Raw genomic sequence first — 26731 nt, 5'->3', positions numbered from 1 at the left:
AGGTTAGATGGGCCACTCAGCTGGGACTTGTAGTTCCTTCTTCCTGCATTCCCCAATCTAGTCTCTCTCTTCATGGGGTTGAAATCCTACTGCAGGAGCCTTGTCCATATACTGGGACAGTGGATCTCTCTGGTCCCTACTGACTGTGCTCTTGGACTTGAGCTCTGCTGCGTCCCTCAGTGGTGTGGGACAGCTGGTGGCCAGCTCAGTTCAATGTGACTCAAATTCATTTTAAGTAACTGACTTTCTGATTTGGGGAAAAAAACTTGTCTAAAATTCAATATCCATATGATTCTTCATATGAAGTTAGATACTCATTCCTGATTCCTTTTAATCTCCAATATTGACTTGTGGTAACATAAATATGGAGAAAGATAGTCACAGAAAAATCCAGGGCCTGATCTGTTCTCTTCTGCCCACTCTTCCCTCAGGCTGCTTAACACATTGCGGTTTTTTTCTTTTTATATTTCAGATCTTCTCTTCATCATTACTGTTCTTAATATTGCTAGTGCACTTCTAATTATCTCAGCCTTGAACTCTTCCTCAAATTTTGGGTAACATGATCACCACCATTACTATGGTTGCCAGACTCTTCCTTCCCCAAAGCAATTCTGTTTGGGAAGAAAATAGTTCTGTCTCATATGATTTCAGTCCTCTCCTTGTCTTTTTCTTTCAATGAATCTTGCATTTAATGGTGTGTCTTTTAACATGGAAAGTTCTTGAGAAACAAAATACCATGTGTTTGTTAAACTTTTTTTTTTTTTTTTTTGTCATTTTTACACTAATCCTTACTGTGTTGCATTCACCCAGTGTGTGCATGTGAGTGCGGGTTACTTGCTATTGTCTTAGAGAGGACAGTAATAGGAGCACACCTTTCTAGAACATGAACTGGCTTGTGCTTAGCCCTCTGCAGGAGTTGATTATCTCGTTTAATCCTTACGACTTTCTTACATAGGTCCTATTACTATTTCTAGCATATATGTAAGAACTAAAGCTTAGGGAATGTTAAAAAATGTCTGCAGAGCAATACAAGTGCAAATCCAAGCAGCTTAGAGCAGAACCCCGAGCCCAGCACCATCACAGCTGGGGCTGTAAAGGCAGAAACCATTCAGTTATTAAAAAGGCCCACCTGTCTGCCTTTTTATTTATTGGAAGGTAAATATGGGATGGATAATTTCAACTTTAAGTAACTTGGAGAGTTTTAACTTTAATTCAGTCAAACAGATTTACAGACAGTCCCTAATTACACTGGTTATACTTAACAATTTTTCAAATTTAAGATGGTGCAAAAGTGATACACATTTAATAGAAAAAGTGCTCTGAGTACCCGTGCAACCATTCTGTTTTTCACTTTCAGTACATTATTTAACAAATTATATAAGATATTCAGAACATGATTAAAAATAGGCTTTGTTTTAGATGATTTTGCCCTGTAGGCTAACGTAAGTGTTTTGAGCACATTTAAAATAGGCTAGGCTAGGCTATGGTGTTCTGTAGGTTAGGTGTACTAAATGCATTTCTGACATGATATTCTCAACTTAGGATGGATTTATTGGGACATAGCCCCATTGTAGGTTGAGGAGCATCTAGGTTTATATCATAAGCTGTTGGGTTTTATATTTGTAATTTATATTATAATTCTGGGTCCTATGACACCTGCACTGTTGACTGAGATAAATGCTGACTGATGGCTTCAACTCTGTCAACATCCATGTAAGTTCAATAGTCTTTGCAAATAAAATGTTACTCTCTGGTTATACACTATCATCTAATAAAGATCATGAAACATGCTCTCCTTATACTTCTCTGAAAGTAAAAACAAAATAAAATATATGTTTCTGATATGTTCTTGATTTATAAATCTTTTCTTTGTTTACTCATTGCATTTGTTAAAATGCAGGCATCTTTGAAAAATTGTTTCCGAAAATAGTTTTTAGACAATGCATCATATTTTTGCAATTATTTTAGCGTTATAATTGTTATGACAATCCTTCAGGGGAAAATGATGCTGATTTTTTATTCATTTATTCATGCATTTGGCAATAATTTATTGAACATTTACCAAGTACCAAGCTGGCTGTACCACTTAATAGCTATGTGGTGTTCATCAAGTAATTGGTAGTACAATCAAGAACACTAGAAAATCATTGGATGAGTTTAAAGAAGCATTTAGAAGAGTATTATATTATAATTGAGTATTTACTGAATATATAAATAATGTTATATTACCATGCTTAGGATCATGTCAGTGAAGAGATTTATTTTGAAAGGAAGAAGATTAAAATCATTTCCATATTAAAGTAAATATTCCTTTCCGTGTCTTCACAATTATCTTTCTTACTGTCCTCTGACTCATTAGGAAAAAAATTCCAAACTTCTGTGCAGCTCTGAGATTTATGGATTGATGAATAGGGGGAATAAAAATTATTGTAAAAGGATATGTGGATTGGATGAGAATTTAGATATTAGACTAAGCGACCCCTCACGTCTTATTCTGCTCTAAGATCCTACAATTCCAAATTCTAACAGTGTATGTGTCAAGGAAAAAAATATGCTGACCATTTTAATAGTTTCTGAATAGTACATGGATATAAAAGATACCCAGTAAATGTGTTGAATGAATAATAAATAATTGGAAAAGATTTAAATGTCTCCAAAGTCCCTTTTAAATACCAAGAGGTAAGCATAAAGATTGTTAATGAACTAGTTAATGTGAGAGTAGCTCATTATTTTTAAGTACTTGACTTTACCATTCATTACCTGTGTGGCCTTAGGAAAACACATAATATTTCTGAAAAGATGATATCATTTGTAAAATGGAAAGTCCTCATCGGCCTACCACAGAAGATTCTTGTGCATATCAAATAAAATTTTCAAGAAGGTGTCTGTAAAATGCTGTAGTGGACGAATTAGGAACTATTGTGATGCGTTTACATTATGTCACAGGTACACTTTATTAGGGATATGTTTTAGAATCTTAATTACTTACACAATTCTTTACCTTAGGGTGTAAGAATGATATAATGGTTATGTAGGAAAATGTCCTTATTCTAAGGAAATGGATAATATATTAAAGGCTGAAATATGATATGTGTAACTTGATATATGCCAAATATTAATATAATATTATATATTAATATATTGGTATATTATTTTGTGTAATGCATTATCAAAAATATGATTAATATTTATATTAGTATATTACTTTATATACAATATATTAGATAGATAGAGAGCAGAAGAGAGAGGAAAGTAGAATATTAACAATCGGAACAGCAGGAGCTATCACGTGCAGATTTTCTATCTCTGTTCTTTTGACTCGGCACGTTCTCCCAGCCCGGTGAAGGACTGCGGAGCTCGATCTTCTGTGCGTAGGCTCTGAGTCAAATGGAACCGCTTTTGAATTCATTTATTTCTTGAAGGCTATGAATTCTTACTTTGTTGTATTTTCCTGATTGTGTGTTTAAGTTACTATTACAATCACATATATTCTTTGTAGAAAATATAGAAGTATAAAAAAGAAAATAATTTTTTTTTGTGATTTCAGCATGGAAATAATCATTATTACAATTGGATGTGTTTCTTTCTAGTCTTTAATTATGCACATCTCCCTCAACCTTTTATTCTAAAAATATTTAAGCCTACAGAGAAGTTGAAATAATAGCACAATATATACACATATACCCTTCACATAGATTCAGTGATTATTAACTTTGTGCCCTACTTGTTCTTCTTTCTCTTGCTCCCTTTGTATGTTAATATAAATCTTTGAAATAAAGTCACAGATGTCATGCTATGTCATCCCTAAACATATTGATGTGTATTTTCTTAGAATACCATTATCACAGCTAATAAAATTAATTCAGTTGATTTTTTCACATGTTTGATAACTTTCTGTCCATACAGAATTGTTTTTATATGTAATTAACATTTTTGGAAAAATTATTTTTAGTTGAAACATGATTGTACATTTCTGTGGAGTAGAGTGTTGAACATCAGCACCTGTGTGCAATAAGTGACCCTCAAATCAGGATAATTACTATATTTGTTATTACACAATGGAATCATTTTTCGTGGCCCTTGACCGATTTTTCACTAACCTCCCCTACTCCTCCCCCTTTCCAACTCCTGGTGGCCTCAGTTCTGTTCTCTCTTTTTGAAAGTTCAGTGAGTTACTGTGATTGTTGTGTCTTTCTTTGTTTTTTTTTTGTCTACTTATTTGTTTTTAGCACCCCCTTATGAGAGGACATGCGGTATTGCTCTTTCTGTGCCTGGCTTATTTCACTTAATATATTTTTCTCTAGGTTCACCCATGTTGCTGTGAATGGCAGCATTTCATTTCTTTTTATGACAGAGTCTGTACAGAATCATATCCTACATTTTCTTTTCATTTACATTATAGCGTGTCATTTTAAAAGATGATTTTTAAGTTACTGCATAGGATACATTGTTTAACCATTTTCCTTTTATGGTTCGATTTCTTTAGATTATATTTTTTACTATTATCAATAATGTTGAAATTACTCTTTTTTTCTGAAGAATTTAAAAGGGACTTATCTCTCTTGTGGAATGAAAGGCTTATTTCCCTTTAATTTAGTAGAATTTAAGGCATGAACCTGAGAGAGAGGGCTTCTATTTGTTTTAGTTTTGGTTTTTATTTTAATTTTTCCACTGGGCAGAAGCAGAGTTACAAGTTCTGGAGACAGTGAAGGCACTGGAACTTTTCATTAGGTTAAAGTGACTTGGAGTGAAGCCTTGATATCTCCTCTCTCTACACCTCTCCTCTTTTTAAAACACTGCCCTGGGAATGGGAATAGTTATTACTAGGAATGAGAAGAATGATATAGGTATTTTTTCCTATTAGGCTTCATTTCTTTATTTATAAAACACTACTTAGCAATTTATTATTGAATATTTATCCTTATTATCCCTCAAGGTAATCTTTTTTTTTTTTTTTTTTTGTGCTGTATTCTTATTAACATTTTTTTTTTATTTTTATTTATTTATTTATTTATTTTTTTTTTAATTTTATTTTGTCGATATACATTGTAGCTGATTATTGCTCCCCATCACCAAAACCTCCCTCCCTTCTCCCTCCCCCCTCCCCCCCAACAATGTCCTTTCTGTTTGCTTGTTGTATCAACTTCAAATAATTGTGGTTGTTATATCTTCTTCCCCCCCCCCCCCCGGTTTGTGTGTGTGTGTGTGTATGTGTGTGTGTGAATTTATATATTAATTTTTAGCTCCCTCCAATAAGTGAGAACATGTGGTATTTCTCTTTCTGTGCCTGACTTGTTTCACTTAATATAATTCTCTCAAGGTCCATCCATGTTGTTGCAAATGGCAGTATTTCATTCGTTTTTATAGCTGAGTAGTATTCCATTGTGTAGATGTACCACATTTTCCATATCCACTCATCTGATGATGGGCATTTGGGCTGGTTCCAACTCTTGGCTATTGTAAAGAGTGCTGCGATGAACATTGGGGAACAGGTATACCTTCGACTTGATGATTTCCATTCCTCTGGGTATATTCCCAACAGTGGGATGGCTGGGTCGTATGGTAGATCTATTTGCAATTGTTTAAGGAACCTCCATACCATTTTCCATAGAGGCTGCACCATTTTGCAGTCCCACCAACAATGTATGAGAGTTCCTTTTTCTCCGCAGCCTCGCCAGCATTTATCGCTCAAGGTAATCTTATTGAAGATTGAAGATCTCATAATAGGATTATAAAATCTTAAAGTAAAGATTGAAGGATCTGATTGTCCTTTGAGATGGAGCTTGGGTGAAATAACCTGGAATAGCGCTATTAATTGACTTGATCAAGGTGTCACGTATTACAGAAGACATGGATGGACTGGTTTAGATCTAACCTATCTGACTCTCTTCTTTGGCATGTAGCCTAAGAGTATATCTCTGTGGATGCATGAGCCCTGGTGTTGGGCATGTTTATTATTATATCTGCTTACTTTCAGGGTTTCGTGCACCTGAAGTTGCCAGAGGAAATGTTATTTATAACCAACAGGCTGATGTTTATTCATTTGGTTTACTACTCTATGACATTTTGACAACTGGAGGAAGAATAGTAGAGGGTTTGAAGTTTCCAAATGAGTTTGATGAATTAGCAATACAAGGAAAATTACCTGGTAAGTTCTGTTTTATCTACAATAAAGAGTTTTTCTTAATGTCAGCACCTTTATATAGTTGTATACTTAATTCATTTTACAGCTGATAATTTTTTGTTTAGTGCATGAGTATTCTTAAATACTGACATATTAATAATAGTCACATGAAAAAGGTAGCAGTTTTAGGCTTTGAAAAAAATTTCAAATTAATATTGGTGTATTTGGTATTATATTTAGAATACTCAGAAAAGGGAATTGCTGTTAGAACCCCAGATTTGGTGACTTTAAGGCCTCATAAAGAGTTACTGTGTGCCCATTACCTTAGAGTGTTTTCATTTTCTTGCAGTAAAATAATTTATATACTGGAGTGGAAGTTTGAATTATTTATAGTAATAATTTTTACTAGTAAATATTAATAGGAATTGGTAAATGAAAATTTAATGAGATTAAACCTAATTTTAAATGGTCTCATGCTTTCAAGGAATCCTAGGACATTGTCATTTGTTCCTTAACCATTACTTTAGTTTCCACTACAAAATACCCTTTTAAATGTATTTATCTGTTTCTCATATTTTCTGCTTTACCTTTTATTTACAAAATATTTTTGAGTGTATACTATGTGCCAGATATAGGAAATATAGTTTTATCTCCTTCTGGAGGAATCTTTAAAGTTCCTGGCAAAAGGAAATTTTATTATTGTTTGAATAAACCGTAGATACAATTTAGGTCATCTCCCTTATTTTACCAATTAGATTTCCAGTGAAATTATCCAGGTCTCTATTCTGCAACAAACAGAAGAATGGCAAACCTCTTACAAAACAAATGTGCACAAACCTCCTGTGGAGATATGAGGATTAAATGCTTGCCTACTTTAAGTATTAAAATAAAAAGTATCTCCATAGAAGCTTAATTATTATATGAGCAAAAGTGTTTTCAAAGTTTTTTTGAAATGCCGATATACTATGAAAATCTATTATTTTATTCAATTGGTATTTGGTTCTCTTTTTATACCATAAAAAATTAAGACATCTTTTTTGATGTCTCTAGTGGGGATCAAGCTAACAAAATTAGCTTTAAATTGGTGGTAAGTAAATTCACAAGTAATTCCTAATAAATATAGGATTGTGGAGATTATTGTTCTCCTTTGCAATGTCTGGACTTCTCATATACATTAAGAGGAAATAAATACGTGTTCTGATTTGTGTAGTGTCCTGGCATGATATGTTTTTTAATGTTTTAGATCCAGTTAAAGAATATGGTTGTACCCCATGGCCCATGGTTGAGAAGTTAATTAAAAAGTGTTTGAAAGAAAATCCTCAAGAAAGGCCTACTTCTGCGCAGGTATTCTTATAGTCAAAATTTGTTAATATTTTGTACAGAACATCATATATGTGTGTGTGCATATATATGAACAAACATATAAACAAACACAAACACGGAGTTGAAAACAATTATAAAGTAAAACTCCTATAATCCCCACCATCCAAGGCACCACAAGACAACATTGCTAATGTCACAGAAGCCCCCGTATGCCTCTTCCTGACTGCATCATATGTGTACATTCCCTCTTCTGTGAAATGCCTTTTTATTATTTTTTCCCATTTTTTATTGGGTTATTTGCCTACAAATCAAATAAGAAAAATGACGTTCTTTATGTATAGTATACTAATCCTTTGTTGGTTATATGGGTTGCAAATTTCTTTTCTGAGTTTTTATTTTCTGTAGGGCACCCTTTAATGAACAGAATTTCTTAATTTTTTATGTAAATAAATTTAACAACCTTTCTTTTAGTGTTTATTACTTTTGGGGTCCTGTTAAAGAAATCGTCTTCTTGCCCCCAGTGTCACAAAAATATTTACCTGTGGATTTTTCAAAAATTTCCAAGTTTTGCTTTTGACATTAAGTTCTTAATCCATCTGAAATTGACATTTTTATCTGGATCTAGTTTCCGTTTTTCCAGCTTTATTTATTAACTAGTTTCTTGCCTTTTTCCCCATTGATCTCCTGTGCCCATTTTGTAATTTATCAAAGACACACACACATAACCACACACACAGTCTCTTCCATTGGTCAGCTTATCTCTGCTCTTTCTCCAATATTAGCCTGTTTTTATTCCTGCAGCTTTATAATAGTCCCCTCTCCCCGTTTATTCTTCTCATCCGGGGGTGTTTTGGCTACTCTTTCTTTTATATAAAATTTAAAATCACTTTGTTAAATCTATGAAAAGCCATATTGTTCTTTGGATTGGATTTGCATTGACTCTGTAGACAATTTGGGGAGGGTGATATCCCAGGGTATTAAGTCTTCCTATTCTTGAATGTGGGTTATTTCTCCATTTTACTCCTCAATTGTCTTTCAATACAGTTTTGTAATTCTACGTTACAGGTCTTGCATATGTTCTGCTGGATTTTCTTGCTGCAAATTGCTTTAAACTCCATTCCTAGCTTGAGATCTTTTTAAAACTGCCCAGCTGATTTGAATCTGTTCTGCAAATTCTCTTGAAAGAAAGCTTGCGAATAGCAATTTCTCAGGATCCTTTTGCCCCTCTCCCCTTTCTCTACACAATCCCAAAGCAACTTTCCTTGTAGACTAGTGAAGGTGAGAAAGTGGACAGCTTTATTTCTGGTTCTTGTTTATGCTGAATGTAGTCCTTTGGGGTCACAGTTTTATGGGTACAGGACCTTTATTAAGACTCTGTACCTTGGGCAGGCCCTAGACTTTAACTTCTCTTCTGCAGTCTCACACAGCATCCAAACCACATCAATTTTGTCTTTGTAGACAAATGCCTTCAGGGTAAAATCTGGCTTTGGGGTTCAACTGTTCTTTCTGGTTTCTCTCACTACAATTTTGGCCTGATTATTCCTTATGATATTGTCAGATCTTCAATGCTTTTAATACATTGTTGTTCTTTTTAAAAAAAATTTGTTGAGCATTTAAAGTTGTTTTTAGCTGGAAGTTTTGCCCAAGTAACCTCTTCCACCATATTATTTAAAACAGAACTCTTGCTGTGTTTTAAACCAATACAAATTTCCGGTGATCAAAACAAGGGCTGTCTTTATGTTGTAAGTTCCTGATTTTGTATCATAATTTATTGAAAAATTTTGTTGAACTTTAAATTCCCTAAACAAAAATAGCTAAGTACAACTATACTGACTTTGTTAAACAGGATATGATTATCCTGGCTACTTGGCTAACTTGTTTTTCAATTTATACTGACTTTGTTAAACAGGATATGATTATCCTGGCTACTTGGCTAACTTGTTTTTCAATTTAGGTTACCACCGGTGCTAGTCACATGGACTTTTTATGTTTAATTTTTTATCTTACTACAGTGAAATTTTTGATAACATTGTTTTACTTTTTCCCCCTTCCATTTTTCTATTATACTTTGCCTGTATTTTATAGAATACATAACAGACTTGAGTTTTTAAAGTTTATGACAGCATTAAAAAGCTTAGACATATTTATTTTATCTTTAAAATACAGTATATACTAGGCAAGATGGGTAAATGCATCACCTTTATTAGATGAGGGAGCCATGGAAGGAATAAGGAGCTTTCTCAGGGTTTTAGGAGTGGCAGGCAAGTCCTGGTTCTGTTTTCTTACCAAGCCTTCACGTTGTCTATCCAGTTCTCTGTTGTTTGAAGGAAACACATAAAAACAGGATCTAGAGAAGATTTCTAAATTTTGTTAGCAAAGATTGAAATTTCCATTCCCTTCATCTGGTAGAAACTCTACTCCATTGTTCGCCCAAATGTTTTTCTCCGAGTTGGTGTAGCTCTGCAGTAAAGAACTGAGTGAAAAATAACTCCTGACTCTGCTATTATTCTGTTCAGTTGATACTTTTCAGATTTTCTTTTCTTTTTAAGATAAAAAACCCCCCACATATACAAAAGTATATATCATGCACAGTTTAAAAATATGTATTAGGTTTTGAATGTGATTTTTATCTGTAGTTTGGATTATTAATCTTGATGATCTGGGTGGGTCACAATTTAATTTACATGTTTTGCTTGATGGAGCTATGATATTTGGTTCTATACTTGATCTTTCAAGAATGTGTTAACTTGATGAATGTTTTGTTATATTTCAACTTTCTCAGGTCTTTGACATTTTGAATTCAGCTGACTTAATCTGTCTGATGAGACACATTTTAATACCTAAAAACGTTACTGTTGAATGCATGGTTGCTACAAATCCTAACAGCAAGAGTGCAAGCATTTGGCTGGGCTGTGGACATCCTGACAAAGGACAGCTCTCATTTCTTGACTTAAATACTGAAGCACACACTTCTGAGGTAAGTCCGAGTATTCTTTAAATTAGAGATCTTTTAGAACACTTACTTTGTGGGTTATTTAAAGCATATACCAGTTAAAAAGTTACTTAGGGAGAAATTAAATAAGAGCCAAGGCAGGAATGTTATTAAATTGGCTTTCTGTTAGAACAAGAGTATTCATACAATATTAGTCTGTGTTTTGTTTTGTTATTTTTTTGATTAATTTTTTGAAACATATTGATCATACATATTTATAGAATATAGAGGTATATTTCAGTACATCTACACAATGTGATGATCTAATCAGGGTAATCAGTATATTTATCTTGCAAAACGTGACCATTTCTTTGATCTGTGAACGTTTGATCTCTCTTCTAGTCATTTGCTAACGTGCAGTAAATCTATAATTGTTTATTATAGATTACTGGGTAAACCGTATACCAATAGAGCTTATGTTTTCTATCTAGTCTTAATTTTGTATCTGTTAACCTCTCACAACCCCCCTTCCCCCTCCCCTTTCCCACTTCTAGTAACCACAGTTTTAAAAGTACAGTGTACACATGTGTTAGGTCAGGGTCCCCAGAAACAGAGCCTGACACAGGTGATCTCCTAAGACTGATTTAAGGATGGAGAAGCTTGGCAGGAAGTAAAGGAAGCCATAAAAAGCAAAGGAAGACACTTAGCTAAAATGTGGTTTCTGAGGAAGTCTGGTCTCAGCCTTTATCCACAGGGAGCTCTGGAGTGTGAACAGTACTACAGAATTTTTCTACCACCAGGCGAGGGGACCAATCTTTCATTCTCATGTCAGTCAGTCTTTGGCTGCAATCTGCTGAAAGGTGGGAGTGGGGCAATCTCCAATGCACTCCTGGGCAAGCCAGCTCCCATCAGCTGAGAGCATTCTGTATTCGATACTGCAGCCGGGCACCCCAGCTGTGGTGCAGAGTGCAGCTCCAAGCTCTTAGTAGCCACCACTCAGAGCAGTTGGGGAATAGGTGCACCTGACAGATAGAGGACATCTGGGCAATGCTCCTACAAGATGAACCAATAAATTATAATTAGCAAACATGAGATAAATTTCTAGACTTAAAAAATAACCTAACCCTTTGATTGTTGCCTTCAATAAATGTTGTGCTTTAGCGTTGAATGATCCTCTCTTATGGTTTTGATAAATGAAAATTGATATTAAGAAAGAATTTCCAAATTCTAATTTTAGTTTCACGTGCATTATACATAGTCAAAAAGTGTTTGTGCTTAACTCATTTATTGTTGAAAATTAAATAAATTTGGCATTGTTTTAAGAAAGTAAAAAGAGCGAAGTATGTTAATAACAGACTATTTTTATTCTATACACATTCTGGTAACTTAAGTTAGAATCAAGTTATTTAGAGTGTATTTTTTTTTAACAGGAAGTTATTGATAGTAGAATATTGTGCTTAGCCTTGGTGCATCTTCCTGTTGAAAAGGAAAGCTGGATCGTGTCTGGGACACAGTCTGGTGCTCTCCTGGTCATCAATACTGAAGATGGGAAAAAGAGACATACCCTTGAAAAGATGACCGATTCTGTTACTTGTCTGTATTGCAATTCCTTTTCCAAGCAAAGGTACATGTATTAGTCAACTTTTTGTCGTTGATAATAGTATACCTGAAACTGGATAATTTATAAGAAAATGAAATTTATTTCTTACAGTTTTGGAGGCTGAGAACCCCAAGGTCCAGGGAACACATCTGGTGAGGGCCCTTTTCTTGGTGGGAACTCTCTGCAGAGTCCCGTGCCAATGCAGGGCATCTCATACCAGGGACTGGGTGAGAGCATGTCCACATGCTCATTCGCCCTCCTTATAGAGCCACAAGTCTACTCCCTGGTAACCCATGAAACAATTAACCCATTAGTCTATGAATGATTATAATGGGGCCATCGCCCACATGATCCAAGCAGTTCTTAAAGGCCCTACCTTTCAAATACCATAGGTGGATTAAACTATAATGTGAGCATTGGGTGACATTCATGCCATAGCAGTACAGTAGTGAATTTGACCATTGGGGAAAAAATTACATACCTTTTAGATGACTTAGCTGTGTGCAAAATTGTTATTGCATTAGCAAAGATGGCTCATTTTAAACCTGTTTTCATTTGTTTGCATATATTAAAGGGAATCGTGGGAGACCACAAAGGTATTTGTTATTTTTCTGTATACAGATCTAGCCGAGGCAGTTATAAAATAAGTCAACCTTTTCTTCAGGCCCACCAACCCTACTCCTGTTATTACCTCAGCTGTGTCTCTATCTATTTACTTCTTCTCCTCATGTCAGTGTATCTTTGTGGGGCCTCTTCAAAGGTGAATTCTCATTCATTCTTTCTTTGAATACATATATACATATATATTATATATATATAATATATATCTATATTAGTATGTGCCAGGTTTAACCATATCAGCTATTTAACTACCAAATTGGAAAATAATTCAATAAATTAATAAATTGTTAATATATGAAAATGACTTAATCCTTATCGGTTGCAGAGATCTTATCCCAAAGAAATTTATCTAAATGGTAGAATTTCAGGTGGAAATCATAGGTTGGTTGCTATGATATTTGAGATAGGATGATTTCCAGGAGCCATTAAGATTATACCCCATATACTTTTCAGGTTTAAGTCCACATTGGAAAAAAGTATCAGAAAAGTGTGAAACCTGCATTTTTGGTAGCTGAAATATAAACTCCAGTGGCAGTTTTGGAGTTCAAATTATTTGGATATTGTCAAAGAAAAATTTCACTGGATGGAGTTAAACAGTCAAGGAAGACTTTATTCAAAGCTATCTTAATAGGGGAGAGATCTCCCAAACAGTTGTGGGGAAGAGAGTCGGGGGAGGGGTTTCTCAGTGTGATTAGGCCATCTGTGTTTGCTAATTGTCCCTTACTGAAGTCAAGCTCCTGCCCTCCCACAGAGACTGGGAGGCAGGGGTACTATCTTTTTGATGATTATATTTCAAAGGGGTGGCTCCCAGGTCCTTGAGAAAGACATTCCTGAGTTGTACAACTGGAAAGAAGCTGGGAAATGATTTACATTTTAAAGGGGCAGAGAAAGTATTTATAATTGCAAGTTTTCTTTCTTTTTTAAATTTTAATTTAATTTTATTTTGTCAATATACAATGTGGTTGATTATTGTGGCCCATTACCAAAACCTCCCTCCCTCTTCCCTCTCCCCGCTCCCTCCCAACAACCTCATATCTGTTCGCTTGTTGTATCAACTTCAAGGAGTTGTGATTGTTGTGTCTTCTTCCCCCACTAGTTTATTTGTGTATTTATTTATTTATTTTTAGCTCCCACAAATAAGTGAGAACATGTGATATTTCTCTTTCTGTGCCTGACTTGTTTCACTTAATATAATCTCTCTAGATCCATCCATGTTGTTGCAAATGGCAGTATTTCATTCTCTTTTATAGCAGAGTAGTATTCCATTGTGTAGATATACCACATTTTCTGTATCCACTCATCTGATGATAATTGCAAGTTTTCTAAAGTAATGCTCTAAAAGGGAGGTTAGGGGCCTATAGTTGGGAAGGAAACTGTAAAATTTAGTCAAGATGGGGAGAACACTGACGCTTTCTTAGTCAAAATAAATATTCTATTTTATAACAATTTTAGCATTTTTCCTTTTAGCAAGCAAAAAAATTTCCTTTTGGTGGGAACTGCTGATGGCAGCTTAGCGATTTTTGAAGACAGAAGTGTTAAGGTAAATCTTTTTTTACAAATTTTATTTCAATTGACATATTGTAATTGTATATATTTATGGGGTACAATTTGATGTTTTGATACATATATGTGTTGTATAATGATTGGGTTAGGGTAGTTAGTGTATCCACCACCTCATAAATTTATCATTTCTTTGTGGCGAGAACATTCAAAAGCCTCTCCTCTAGCTATAATGTAATATACAACACTTACTGATAACCATAGTCACCTTACTGTGTAGTAGAACACCAGAACTTATTCCTTCTATCTAATTGAATTTTGTACCCATTGTCCAACCTCTCCCCATTTTCCTTTCCTCCCTTCCTTCCCCATTTCTGTGCCTGTCTTGCTTCACTTAGCATAATGTCCTCCAGGTTCATCCATATTGCTGCAAATGACAGGATTTCTTTCTTTTTTATGGCTGAATAGTATTCCATTATGAATATATATCACATTTTTAAAAATTCATTTATCCATTGTTGGACCTTTAGGTTGATTCCATATCTTGGCTATTGCAAATAGTGTTGCAGTAAACATCAGAGTGCAGAAATGTCTTAGATATACTGATTTCATTTCCTTTGGATTTATACCCATTCTTGAGGTTGCTGGATCATATGATAGTTCTATTTTTAATTTTTTGAGGCATCTACATACTGTTTTGCATAATGGCTGTACTAGTTTACACTCCCATTAGAAATGGAAAGAACTCAGTTTGTACCTAAGTGAAGCAGATAATTTCTTAGGAATATATTGTGGAAAAAACAAAGGATATGTAACTTTTAAGTCTGGCCTGCATTAGCATTTTCTTAAGTATTGAATAAATAATTTAACTTTCTGTTCTTCAGATCCTCATTTAGTCATTAAAGCGTCTATTCCTTCATTTATCCATTCATCTGTGGTTCCATCTATTCATTAAACTTCTTACTCATTTATAATCCTTGTTATCAAAAATCATATTATCTAATGACACACAGAGAAATAGAATATAATCCTTAGGTTATTTCTTGTACAATGTTTGCATGGAGAAGTGAAGAGATTGGTTATAAGAATAATTTTTTGAATACTTCCTTCATTGAATTCTGTTTTGATAGGACCTTTGAAAAGTGTGTCTGATTTTTTTATTTTAATATCTCTAATGATTTAAGATAGTAGCTTTTAGAAAGCACACACCTTATGGTATTTCATCCTGCAGATACTCAATATGCTTAGTGTGTTTTCTCTTTTTGGCAAAGTGTAAAGGAGCTGCTCCTTTGAAGATACTAAATATAGGAGATGTCAGCACTCCACTGATGTGTTTGAGTGAATCCATGAATTCAACTGAAAAAAATATAATGTGGGGAGGATGTGGCACGAAGATTTTCTCATTTTCTAGTGATTTCACCATTCAGAAACTCATTGAGACAAGGACGAATCAGCTGTAAGTTATTTTCTGTCTATGTAACTAATTTACCATTTTGTTCATATTTATTCTTTATAATCATATCAATAATGTTGTTGATAATCTGTGACGATGATCTTTTAAAATGCATCACTTATTTTTCCATTATAAAGTTAAACATTCATTATAGAAAACTTAGAAAATTCCAGAAAACAGAGGGACATTAGAAAATCATCCAGCCTAAACACTTGGGATAAAATATGTAAACTCATTGTGATCTTAGTAGTATTTATCAATCTTAATTTTTAACAATTTCATTATCTTTGTTTCAAATTAGTCATATGCAGGTGGAAGGCAATCAGCTGAATATTTTACTCAATCCATGGATTTTTTATATACAGTTTTGGATAATTTCCTTTAAATTTTGATTGTAGGAAACATAGACTACAGTAAAAAAGTCCTTTCTAGATTTGATGATTATATGGATGTCCACTCTACAACCAAGTTAGTGATACTAGTTTCAAACAAGAACAAAATAAAATATAAACTTCATCTCAAGTTGTTGTGTCAATTTTGAAGATGTTTTTTAACCAAATCATTGCACTTGGTTCTCATCTATTACATTCTTCTGAGATAAGTTGTGTAGGGTAGTAGGTAAGAGCATAAACCATAGTTCAGATATTAGCTTTACCATTTATTGGTTTGGGGCAAGAACCTTTCAGATACTCTATCTCAAAGGGATGTTTGGAAGGTTAAAAAAGAAAATTAATATAAGGTGATTAACGTAATGCCTAGCACCTGGTAAGCTCTCGATAAATGTTAACTATTATTACGATTATCATTAGCTTTGAGTCACAAATCCCCATCTCAGGGAGTATCCTAGTTACCCAATATTTATCTAATTGCTGAAGATCAACATGGGAATAGTCCTTGATTCCTTAGTCCTTTGCTTTCTTTATCCACTTGACACTCCTGATTGTCTTTCAAATCCTTGGACTCAAGGTTCTCACGGTTGCTATCATAGGCCAGACTGTCATTGATCATCTATGGCCATGTTAACAACAGCATCTTTCTACCCATTCATTCTCAGCATCACAGACAGAAGGACCCTTCTAAAATGCAAATCAATCTACCACCCTCCTGCTTAAAACTATCAGTGGCATCCCATTGTCCTATTCATGAAGTTCGGATTCCTTAAGGTAGCCTACCACACCCTTCATGATTTAGTCCTTGCTTACCTGTCTAGATTTACGGTTTTGCAACTTCCTTGCCCACTCTGTGCTTTAACCAAATAAATTGTCTCAGTTCTCAAAGACAGTCTGCTCTCTTTCACCTCGGCCTTTGAAGGTGGTTTTCTCTTTGCCTGGATGACTATTGTGCCCTCTGTCAATTTCAGTCCACATGCCACTTCCCTAAGTGCCAGTCCCTGATCCCACCTATGCAGGCTAGTTTCCTTATATTTGTGCTTCCATTGCATGTGTTGTTTCTCTCACAGCTGCTATTATGTTTTTATAATTGCTTCTCTGTATTGGCTGTGCATTAGCATCTGCTAGGTAGCTGAAAATAATCTGATGCCTGAACCCAGCTTCTATCCCCCAAATCAATTAAATCAGACCATGGTATGATGGGGCCCTGGCTTTAGTTGTTTGGTTTTTTGTTTGTTTGTTTGTTTTAATGCTCTCAGGTGATTTTAAAGTGTAGTCAGGGGAAAATACACTGCAATATATTTTAAGTCCTCACAGAGGAGGATTTTTATTTTCTGTCTTGTTCACAGATTTGTTTCCTAGCATGTGGTAAATACTTGGATAAACTTATTCTCATCCTGTAACTTCCACTTTTAATCCAACTATATAAGCCTGAAAACCTTTAAAAAGAAAGGAACTTGAATTCTTTTATGGGATCATGGCTCTCAAGCAACCCCTTAAAACTCGTATAATATTTGGAGTATAGATGTTTTGCTAGTGAACATCCATAAATATCAGGCTCTCAGAGATGTTCATCTCCCCAAAAAGATTATGATCCAGTTTCTTGAACACTTGGAAATATTTGCTTTCTTCTGAAAAAGTGTTTCCTGTTGTCTTGGTCTAAACAGACACATCACTGATCAGGGGGCTGCTTCATTCTCACGACCCTCCTCATCACCAACAAACACTGACTGAGAGGCGTAGCGGATAGTGAATGATGACTGTCTTCGGAGCCAGAAGGCTCCACAGGACTCATTTTAAAGTCTTGGGTCTGCAACATATTGGTCATGTGGCCTCAAGCAAATTATTTAGTGTTTGTGAACCTTTATATAATTACACACACTGAGGTTTATCCTATTTTATAAGTTTTTTTTTCTTAAGGATCAAGCAAGGTCACACACAAAAGTATTTTATAAATTTTAAAACTTTATGCGAAACCTGGAACTATCTTCTATTAACTATAGCAAACATCCAGGAAGGAATTATCTTAAACATAGTGGCTCTCTGGCAACACATCAGACTTTTACCTCCCTTGCAGAATAGAAAAAAAAAAGGTGAAGAAAAAAAATCTTCTTACCCTACGATATACTAGTGATTGTTATCTCCCTGTGGTGTTTTCAGGTCATCTATTGGAGTTGATTCCAGTTTTAACTGTTTTTACTTTTTCCTCAGTGTTCATTCATCCTGTTTATTCTTCATCCATCTGTCCTTCTGTCCATCCACTTAACAGACTGCCTGATATGTCAGGGGTACTTATTTACGATAAGTCTTTACTGAATTGTGGGTCTATAGAAAAATACATGGTCTTTATTCTTAAATTACACTTACAGTCTAGTGTGAGGGACACACTAATAAATAGAATTTTATATTTAATAAAGCCTGTAATATTACTGTCAGACCAGTGGAGAAAAGGGAATGGTTGGTCTGTTTTGATAGGTCAGGGAAGAATTCCAGAGGAGCTGACATTTAAGGTAAGCTTCAGAGGCTAAGTAGGAGTTTGCCATGCAGACGGGGCGTATGGCAGCCAATCTGTTTGTGAAATATGTACAGTGCCAAATGTCTTAGGTTGGAAGGGAGATATTTTTTAAATGTTTGCATTTTTCTTTGTTTTCAAAGGGAGAAGATAGCAAGCAATTTACTTTCTATTTACATTTGGATGATACGGATTTTTTTTTCTCATAACTTGACTGGCTTGTGTTGATGCAAAGATATCCCTTGCTTTAACATTTGAAGACGATACACTAAAATTTATTTCAACATTTTATGTTTTATAACTCTATGTGTAAATGGCTAACCCCAAATTGTCCAAGCATTCATGACAACAAGAATTTTATGGCAACATCCAAAAGTTATTGTCATGATATTTCTCTTAGAAATTAAGATACAGTATAAAGGTCTGTAAAGAACTAGATGCAACTGAAATTAAAACTAAAACAATAAATAAACATTAGTCATAATCTTTAGTTGATTTTTTTATAAAGTGAAATCAATATAAAGTAACCAAAAGTAAGTAAAGTTCTAAAGTAAGTTGTGTATTCAATTCAGAATGGTTAGGGGAGAATATAAAATAATTGCAACCATCTAGCTTTATTTTTTTTAAATGTTAATTTTTTGCATGCATTAAGAACTAATATAAAGTTGCATTACATGACACACAAAAAATAGTGGTGACATTCTTCTTTTCCCCATAGGTTTTCTTATACAGCTTTCAGCGATTCCAACATCATAGCAGTGGTGGTAGACGCGGCTCTCTATATTGCTAAGAAAAATAGTCCTGTTGTGGAAGTGTGGGATAAGAAAACTGAAAAACTCTGCGAGCTGATAGACTGTGTGCACTTTTTAAAGTAAATTCATTGGTTTTTTATTTTATGCCTGTGAGAGCTGTCTTTACACTTCTGATTTCACAAAAGGAGGAACTATGACCTGTTTTTCTTCCTTTCTGTCTCTAAATAGAAAATAAAAATAAATACAGAAAGAAACAAAATTGTACATGCTTTTTAGAACCATCTCTTGGTATCCAGCAAATTTCATTTTGAGAAAATAAAAGAATAGGAGCATAACGTATATATAGTTTCTTCAAGGTGTTACAAAGAATATTCTCTAATGAAAAAATAGTGCATTGTTGAAAGTGACCATACTGAATTCATTGCTGGCTGTAATGCAGTAGTATAATCGGTCTATGGGCCTAAGGATACTCTGCTGTAAAGAAAAAAGTCACAAAATAATAGGAAAATATCGGGGTGGGAAACCTACTGGACTGACCGATGCACTAAGGAGGAAGGGTCAAGACTCCAGAATGGGAGATCAGTGCTTCATCTGATACAGCCAGTGAAAGACTAATCTCTGACTCCACACCAAGCACGTCCTTTACGTGCTGGTCCTGAGGAACAGGATCATTGCCACACTTATTTGGTAGCTGCTTTATTTTTTTGTTATGTTTTGATTTTAGTGTCCAGATTGGTTATACTCTAGAGAATGTTTTTAGATTATACACTATATCCAGAAAATGAGACTTCAAAGTTTAATTTCCTAAAATTGTTTTACAGGGTTTTTTTTTATTGTGAGGAGATTTATGTTCAGAAGAGCTAACAGTTCTGCTTGATAAAGGGTCCCTTACCTCCTGAATTTTCAAAATGATTAGGATTCTTTTATTTCTGGACACTTCATTTTTTTTGTCATGAATTAGACTATTTATTGCCTCAAAGAAAAAATGCAGTGATTTGTACTGATATATTTTACATACAAATGATTATAATTTTTTTCCTATGTAACTTTGAGGCTTCATGGAAAGTTTTTGAAACTAACTTTTTTTCCCTTTATATTGGGCAAATTTATACTATTTTTTACTGGATTAGATAGCTTTGTTATTTATAAAAATTGTGACCATTTTATTTATTTCAGAATTTCTTGAAGTGGAGGAGCTATTGTTATACTATCTCGATAATTTATGCTTCTGGTAGAGAAATGTGGCTATTTGGCTTTCTGTATTTAGCAAAGTTAGTCTTGTACAATTTTAATGATACATAATGTATATTGTCAAATGTTCATAACTTAAAATGTTATATATGTATACATATGTATAGACACAGCTATTTTCTTTCTTAACTGTTGATAAAATCATTAATGCATACTTTCTTTATGGTTCTAGGGAGGTAATGATAAAGATAAACAAGGAATCAAAACACAAAATGTCTTATTCTGGGAGAGTAAAAACTCTCTGCCTTCAGAAGAACACGGCTCTCTGGATAGGGACTGGAGGAGGCCATATTTTACTCTTTGATCTTTCAACTCGTCGAATTATACGTATAATTTACAACTTTTGTGATTCTGTTAGAGTCATGATGACAGCACAGTTAGGCAAGTTGCTTTCCTTTAGATATTTTTTCTTATTCTCTAAGACTATAAAGATATGCCTCTATTTTAAAGTTTCCTGTTTGCTTTTCAATGTCATTCAGAGTGTCCTGGAAGTCCACACAATGAAACATAGGACTGGGATAAATTTCGAATATGGTCATTAAAAAAATGGAGAGAGTAGATGCTCTCAGTCCTACAAGAGAAACAGATTACTGCAGCTGAGCACTCAATTTGGGTCTTACTTGCTTTTTTCCCTCATTTATACCTAAGGCAAAAATGTAATATACATAGTGTTGAGTATATTTCAGTTTTTAATCAAAGAAATTAAAGTAAATGTTTATTTTGATCGTAGTTTAAGCTTCCCACCCTTGTTAAAGAATCCTATTTGGTTTTTCATTCTATAAACAAATTTATATTCTTGTAATGTACAAGTATGCTAAATTCTACAATCTACAAATATTGACAAATCATGATAAGTTTTACTCAAGCTTTTATGTCTTTTCTTGCTTCTACTTTTCTATTTAAATATGAAGAAATCATGACAGCAGGTGAAATGTATTTCCTATATAAATACATTTCAATGTCTTCCTTTGATAAATAATTTGATTTAGAAAGTAATAATATCATATATACAAAGTTGATCACACAAGTAACACTATGGGGTTTAGTTCTGTAAAACTTAGAGTTTACATAATTTTAGCAAATAAGTAATAAAATGCTTGACCATGGTAAAGAAAACTTTTGCAAGAATTTATTAAGAGGGAGCAGGTGTTTTTCCCACACCCTCACCCTTTTTTCTTTTATGGATGTCAGAGTTGCTCAGAAGGAGTTAGAGCGAGATGCGCCTAGGGATTGTTAACTATGAGGATATGTGTCCACACAAACAGCAGTAGGTCAGGGTGGGTTGTCTCCCTAGTCTTATTCAACCAAGGTTGTTACATTCTCTAATTTAATTTGTATGTACTTTGAGACCCAGATGGTTGTTCGTGACTGAAATTGTAGTGGGATTTCAGTGAGTTATGATTGATTTTAAAATGAAGATCATTTTAAACATAGTCTACAAGGTGCTGCATGTTCTGGCTTCACTCTACCCCTCCAGCCTCCTTTATTGGCCACATGCCTCCCAGATCCTTCTGGTCTGGAAGAGCATCCAGTCCCTCTTAATCCATCACTGTGCTTCATTCATCCTGCTGCAGGGACTTGCATGTGCTGTTTCTTTCTTTGCTTAGTCTATTTTCTTGCTTAGCGAACTCATACTCTTTTTGAAATGTCAAAACCTCAGAGAAGTCAGGACTGATTAGGTCGAAGTTTCATCTTTTGGCTCTCATAACACCTCTCTTGCGTAGCATTGATCATAGCCATGATTTATTTTCATTAATGTCAATTTCTTCACAAGAACATAAACTCCACATGGGTTGGGTCTGCGTGTTTTTGTTTACCCGTGTATTCCCCGGACTTAGCCGTTGTCCTAGTGCATAGAAGACTTTTTGGGAATATTTGTTGAATAAATTAGTGAGCAACTTGAGAAAAAAACAAGATATTGTGACATCATCAGTGAATCCATCCATCCAACTCTCCATCCAAATGCTTCACATTTGTGCCTTATAGTATCCAAAACATTTTACAGACATTATGTAACTTAATATTATAAATTTGGGGGGAGGGTAATGAAATAATATTAAACCTATTTTACAGAAAGTTTAAGCTGTTTTCTCAGATTCACATAATTAAGAGTTGCAGTACAGAGTAGATCACAGATTTTCTTACTTTAAAAAAGTTGATAGTCTTGGAGAGTTTTTTTTCAATACGTCTGAAGTGCTTCCTAAAAAATAGAATTATAAATTCAGTATCAAGGTATTTGTGTCTTATAACATGAAAAACTATACTTTTTGAAGTCCAGTTTATTATATTGCTTTAACAGAAAACTTCTATATTTTGTTTTGATAAAGGAAGCCTTAAAAATGTGATGCTGGTTTTGGGGTACAACTGGAAAAGTACTGAAGGTACACAACACCAAAAAGGTAACAATTAATAGGATGCTATATTCTAAACACTGCAGTTGCATGAATGCAATCATGTTTTATTAATTTATAATAAATATTATATATGATATAATACTTTCAGCAAATTTAATTAGTAGTTTATAGTGTAAATAATTAGACAAATTTTCAAAATTAAATTTCAGTGATTTAATAGTATTAAATATTAATTTTTCAGATGAAGTAGAGATATCAACCACTGTAGCTCATATTTAAACTAAATGTGAATATTTTTTCATACAACTTACCTATATCTTTAGGAGGTCTAATTTTGAACAGTGTTTGATAAAGCTCCATTTCTTTTAGAAAATGAAATATTAGGTTATTAGATGTCCATACTCTTCTTGAAATTTAGTAATTTCTATAATATATTATAAACATTTTCCAATTATAGTTTTTTTATAAATTGAAATAATTTAGTACATTATTTATAGCTGTATTTATATATACATTTGTCTAAGTGAATTAAATATAAATTAACCAAATTGAAGTCTTTGAAACCTGATTTCAATTTTTTCTTTTTTTAGAGATACAGTCTTGCTTATCTGTTTGGGACATCAATCTTCCACACGAAGTGCAAAATTTAGAAAAACACATTGAAGTGAGAAGAGAATTAGCTGAAAAAATGAGAAAAAATATCTGTTGAATAAGAGGGATATAGGAAATTTTTGGTTTTAGATGGGAAGATTATTCTCTTCTTGTAAACATTTTTTTTTAAATGTTTACATTGAAAAGAGTACTTCCACTTTTTGAGCTAGCTCATGTGTATATGAAGGAATGTTTATATGTTTCATTTTTAACTTAAATATATGTAAAAATAATTATCAGTGAAAGTATGTTTTAAAGAACTATTTAAAATACATTATATTTCCCATATATTCTAATTAATTTTGTGAATTAATTAATGAAAATAAATGTATAAAGTACTCAATTGCAGTACTCATACTAAAACTTACAGAGTAGATAATTTTTATTTTGTTGTCTGTAATGAAAGTAAATTTTATTTTAAATTCTGTGCTTAAAAACAGGACTGTTGCTTGCTTACTTTCTAGAGATTCTGCAAGGTAGAATAAAATATTAGGACAGTGCCCCATATAATACATTCCTTCTAGGATTGCTTTTAAATGTACTATCATATGCACTTGTAAATAGTCAAATGTATTTGCACTTACAAAGCCCTTGGTTGAAATGTGAGTTCTCTTTGTTGCTGATGCAAACAGTGTAGCTCACACAGCTTCACTCCATCTCAAAGAAAACTCCAGTAAAAGTGCTTGTGAAAAAACACAATGTGTCAAAGTTTCATATCCAGAAAGACACAGTCACTCTCTCTTTTCCTACTTTTCAACTCTATCTTTGAATGTGGATATCCTGAAATTTGTATAATTGGTGTAAATACAATGTTCAGTCCTTTGAGTGATATTTTTATGTTTTTATTTTGATTCTCAGTGGTAAGACAGGCCACTGGCTACTTGTTTCCTAATCTGCTTTGCTCTAATACTTCTACTTATATTTTCTCTTAATTTGTAACCCTGTACATTCTACTTTATTCAGATAGAAACTCTGTTTTCAGAATTATAAAATTCCACAGTTCCCACCAAAACCATGAGGACAAATATGTAGCACTCTTCAGTTTGCTGAAGGAAAAATGAGCTTTAGCTATGGTGGGTAAAAATACCTGCTAACCTAATCTTCTAAATCATACCTAAATGGTTTAAATATCTTCCCACAGTAGGAGTATCAATGCCGAGTACATGTGTAATAATTTGAGTGTCATTTCTGCTTTAGGAAAAATACTTTTGGTAAATCCATTGGCCCTGGCTGATATTCATCATTTCAAACAATTTCCTATGATAGGACAAATAGGCTCGTTAATATTTTCAGAACTAACTGGCATTTTATTGTATGAATATAACATATTTAATATAGTAATATAATTAAATAAAATTTTATTAAATTTCTTTATATTTAGGGTGATCAAATTCTTAACTCTGAAAGACTTTCCATTTTTCAAAGGGACATATGATTTAATTTGTTATGTAGCTAACAAAAAAAATTTATAAATGATGGAGCCCTGTGTTCCTGTGATCTCTCTCATAGTACTTTGTACGTAATGAAAAAATGTTTTTGGTCTGAGGTTGGTTGAATCCACAGATGTGGAACCCTCATATATGAAGGGACTTGAGCATCCACAGATTTTGATATCGTGGTGGTCCTGGAACCAATTCCCCATGGATATAGAGGGCTGACTGTACTCATATATGCAATTTTTTTAATCAAAGATAATTATGGAAAAATATATAAATGAACGTTGTATTTAAATGGAATAATAAACATTTTTAAAAGCATGTTTATGAATTTTAAAACTTTGTGATAGTGTTTTACTTTTTACATATTGGTCTGTAATCCATCTCATATGAAACCTTATATTAATCTGTGTATGTAACATTTGACTATAGGAAGGTGCTAACTACAGTTTTTTCTTGAGGATTTATGAAATATTTAAATTTAATTTTCTATAATACAAATGTAATACAGATTTTATCCCAGGATAAAATCTGATGGGCATGATATATTCTATTTTCAAGTTCTCATAAAAACTTTCTGTAGAATTGTTCCATCTTGAGTACTGTAACAAAAAATAAGACTTCGGAACGACTGATATATTCAAAATAATAGACACCATCATTTCAAGTCTTTCCTTATTAGAGCCCTAAAATAAGATGCTAATCATTGTCAAAACATAGGCACTTTATCTTAACAGAAAATATTCTTCTGGGGAAGATTTGAACAAAAGAAAAGGAGCTTCTCTGAATCTAACTAACATCAATAACGCTCTGTTGATTATGTGTGAATTATTTTAACTAAAACGCAACTTATTTTTCATTAGGACAGTGAAACATATTGATAAAAAAGCAGAAGTAGCAAAAAAGATTGTGAATTTTCCTAAATTAAAGGTAAACATACAAGTGTTCAGACATAGAGGGGAGATAGCGTTCAAAATCCTTGGGACTTTGCTTCTTTATGTTGTCCATCACTTTAGATAGTGTAAGACCTGACCTGTGATGTTGAATGCTGTTCGTGGAGACTCAGCAGCAATGCAGTGAAATCTTAAGCCATGCCAAATCAGGAGAAATAGAAATCCTCATTTTCCATTCTGGCCAGTTTCCCAGCCAGGGTGCCATTGTTTCCAATAACAATTCCAAAATCTGATTGCTTAAAGGTACATAGGTGCAGTGCTTGGTTCTTTCCAATTTGTCAAGGCATTTAGAATGTTCCTAGCATGGGCAACCAAAGGAAAAATAAACAAATGGGATTATATCAAACTAAAAAGCTTCTGCACAGCAAAAGAAACAATTAAAAGAGTTAAAAGACAACCAACAGAGTGGGAGAAAATATTTGCAAAATATACATCTGACAAAGGATTAATATCCAGAATATATAAGGAACTCAAACAACTTTACAAGAAGAAAACAAGCAACCCAATTAAAAAATGGGCAAAAGAGCTAAGTAGGCATTTCTCTAAGGAAGATATCCAAATGGCCAACAGACATATGAAAAAATGCTCAACATCACTCAGCATCCGGGAAATGCAAATCAAAACCACATTGAGATACCATCTAACCCCAGTTAGGATGGCTAAAATCCAAAAGACTCTGAACGATAAATGCTGGCGAGGCTGCGGAGAAAAAGGAACTCTCATACATTGTTGGTGGGACTGCAAAATGGTGCATCCTCTATGGAAAATGGTATGGAGGTTCCTCAAACAATTGCAGATAGATCTACCATACAACCCAGCTATCCCACTGTTGGGAATATACCCAGAGGAATGGAAATCATCAAGTCGAAGGTATACCTGT

The 26731-nt window shown here is 33.8% G+C and overlaps 1 protein-coding gene across 3 annotated transcripts in view; it reads left to right on the top strand.

Moving 5' to 3' along the window:
- LRRK2 (leucine rich repeat kinase 2) overlaps window positions 1–23645 on the top strand; it is a 131215-nt gene extending 107570 nt beyond the window's left edge. Inside the window, exons 42-51 of one of the 3 annotated variants that reach the window (XM_063074909.1) lie at window positions 5978–6148; window positions 7368–7468; window positions 10230–10424; window positions 11810–12003; window positions 14068–14140; window positions 15372–15556; window positions 19173–19325; window positions 20630–20838; window positions 22785–22856; window positions 23402–23645. In XM_063074909.1, coding sequence (XP_062930979.1) covers window positions 5978–6148; window positions 7368–7468; window positions 10230–10424; window positions 11810–12003; window positions 14068–14140; window positions 15372–15556; window positions 19173–19325; window positions 20630–20838; window positions 22785–22856; window positions 23402–23520 — 1472 coding nt within the window. In that variant the 3' untranslated portion in view covers window positions 23521–23645. Of the gene's footprint in view, window positions 1–5977; window positions 6149–7367; window positions 7469–10229; window positions 10425–11809; window positions 12004–14067; window positions 14141–15371; window positions 15557–16607; window positions 16679–19172; window positions 19326–20629; window positions 20839–22784; window positions 22857–23401 lie in introns of those variants that run through there. The other 2 variants (XR_010021331.1, XM_063074910.1) reach the window with 2 other exon arrangements.
- The last annotated feature ends 3086 nt before the right edge of the window (window positions 23646–26731 follow it).

The sequence above is a fragment of the Cynocephalus volans genome, chromosome 12, assembly GCF_027409185.1.
Source record: "Cynocephalus volans isolate mCynVol1 chromosome 12, mCynVol1.pri, whole genome shotgun sequence".
In the NCBI taxonomy this organism is placed as follows: Eukaryota; Metazoa; Chordata; class Mammalia; order Dermoptera; family Cynocephalidae; genus Cynocephalus; species Cynocephalus volans.
This window is presented reverse-complemented; position numbering and strand designations above follow the sequence as displayed.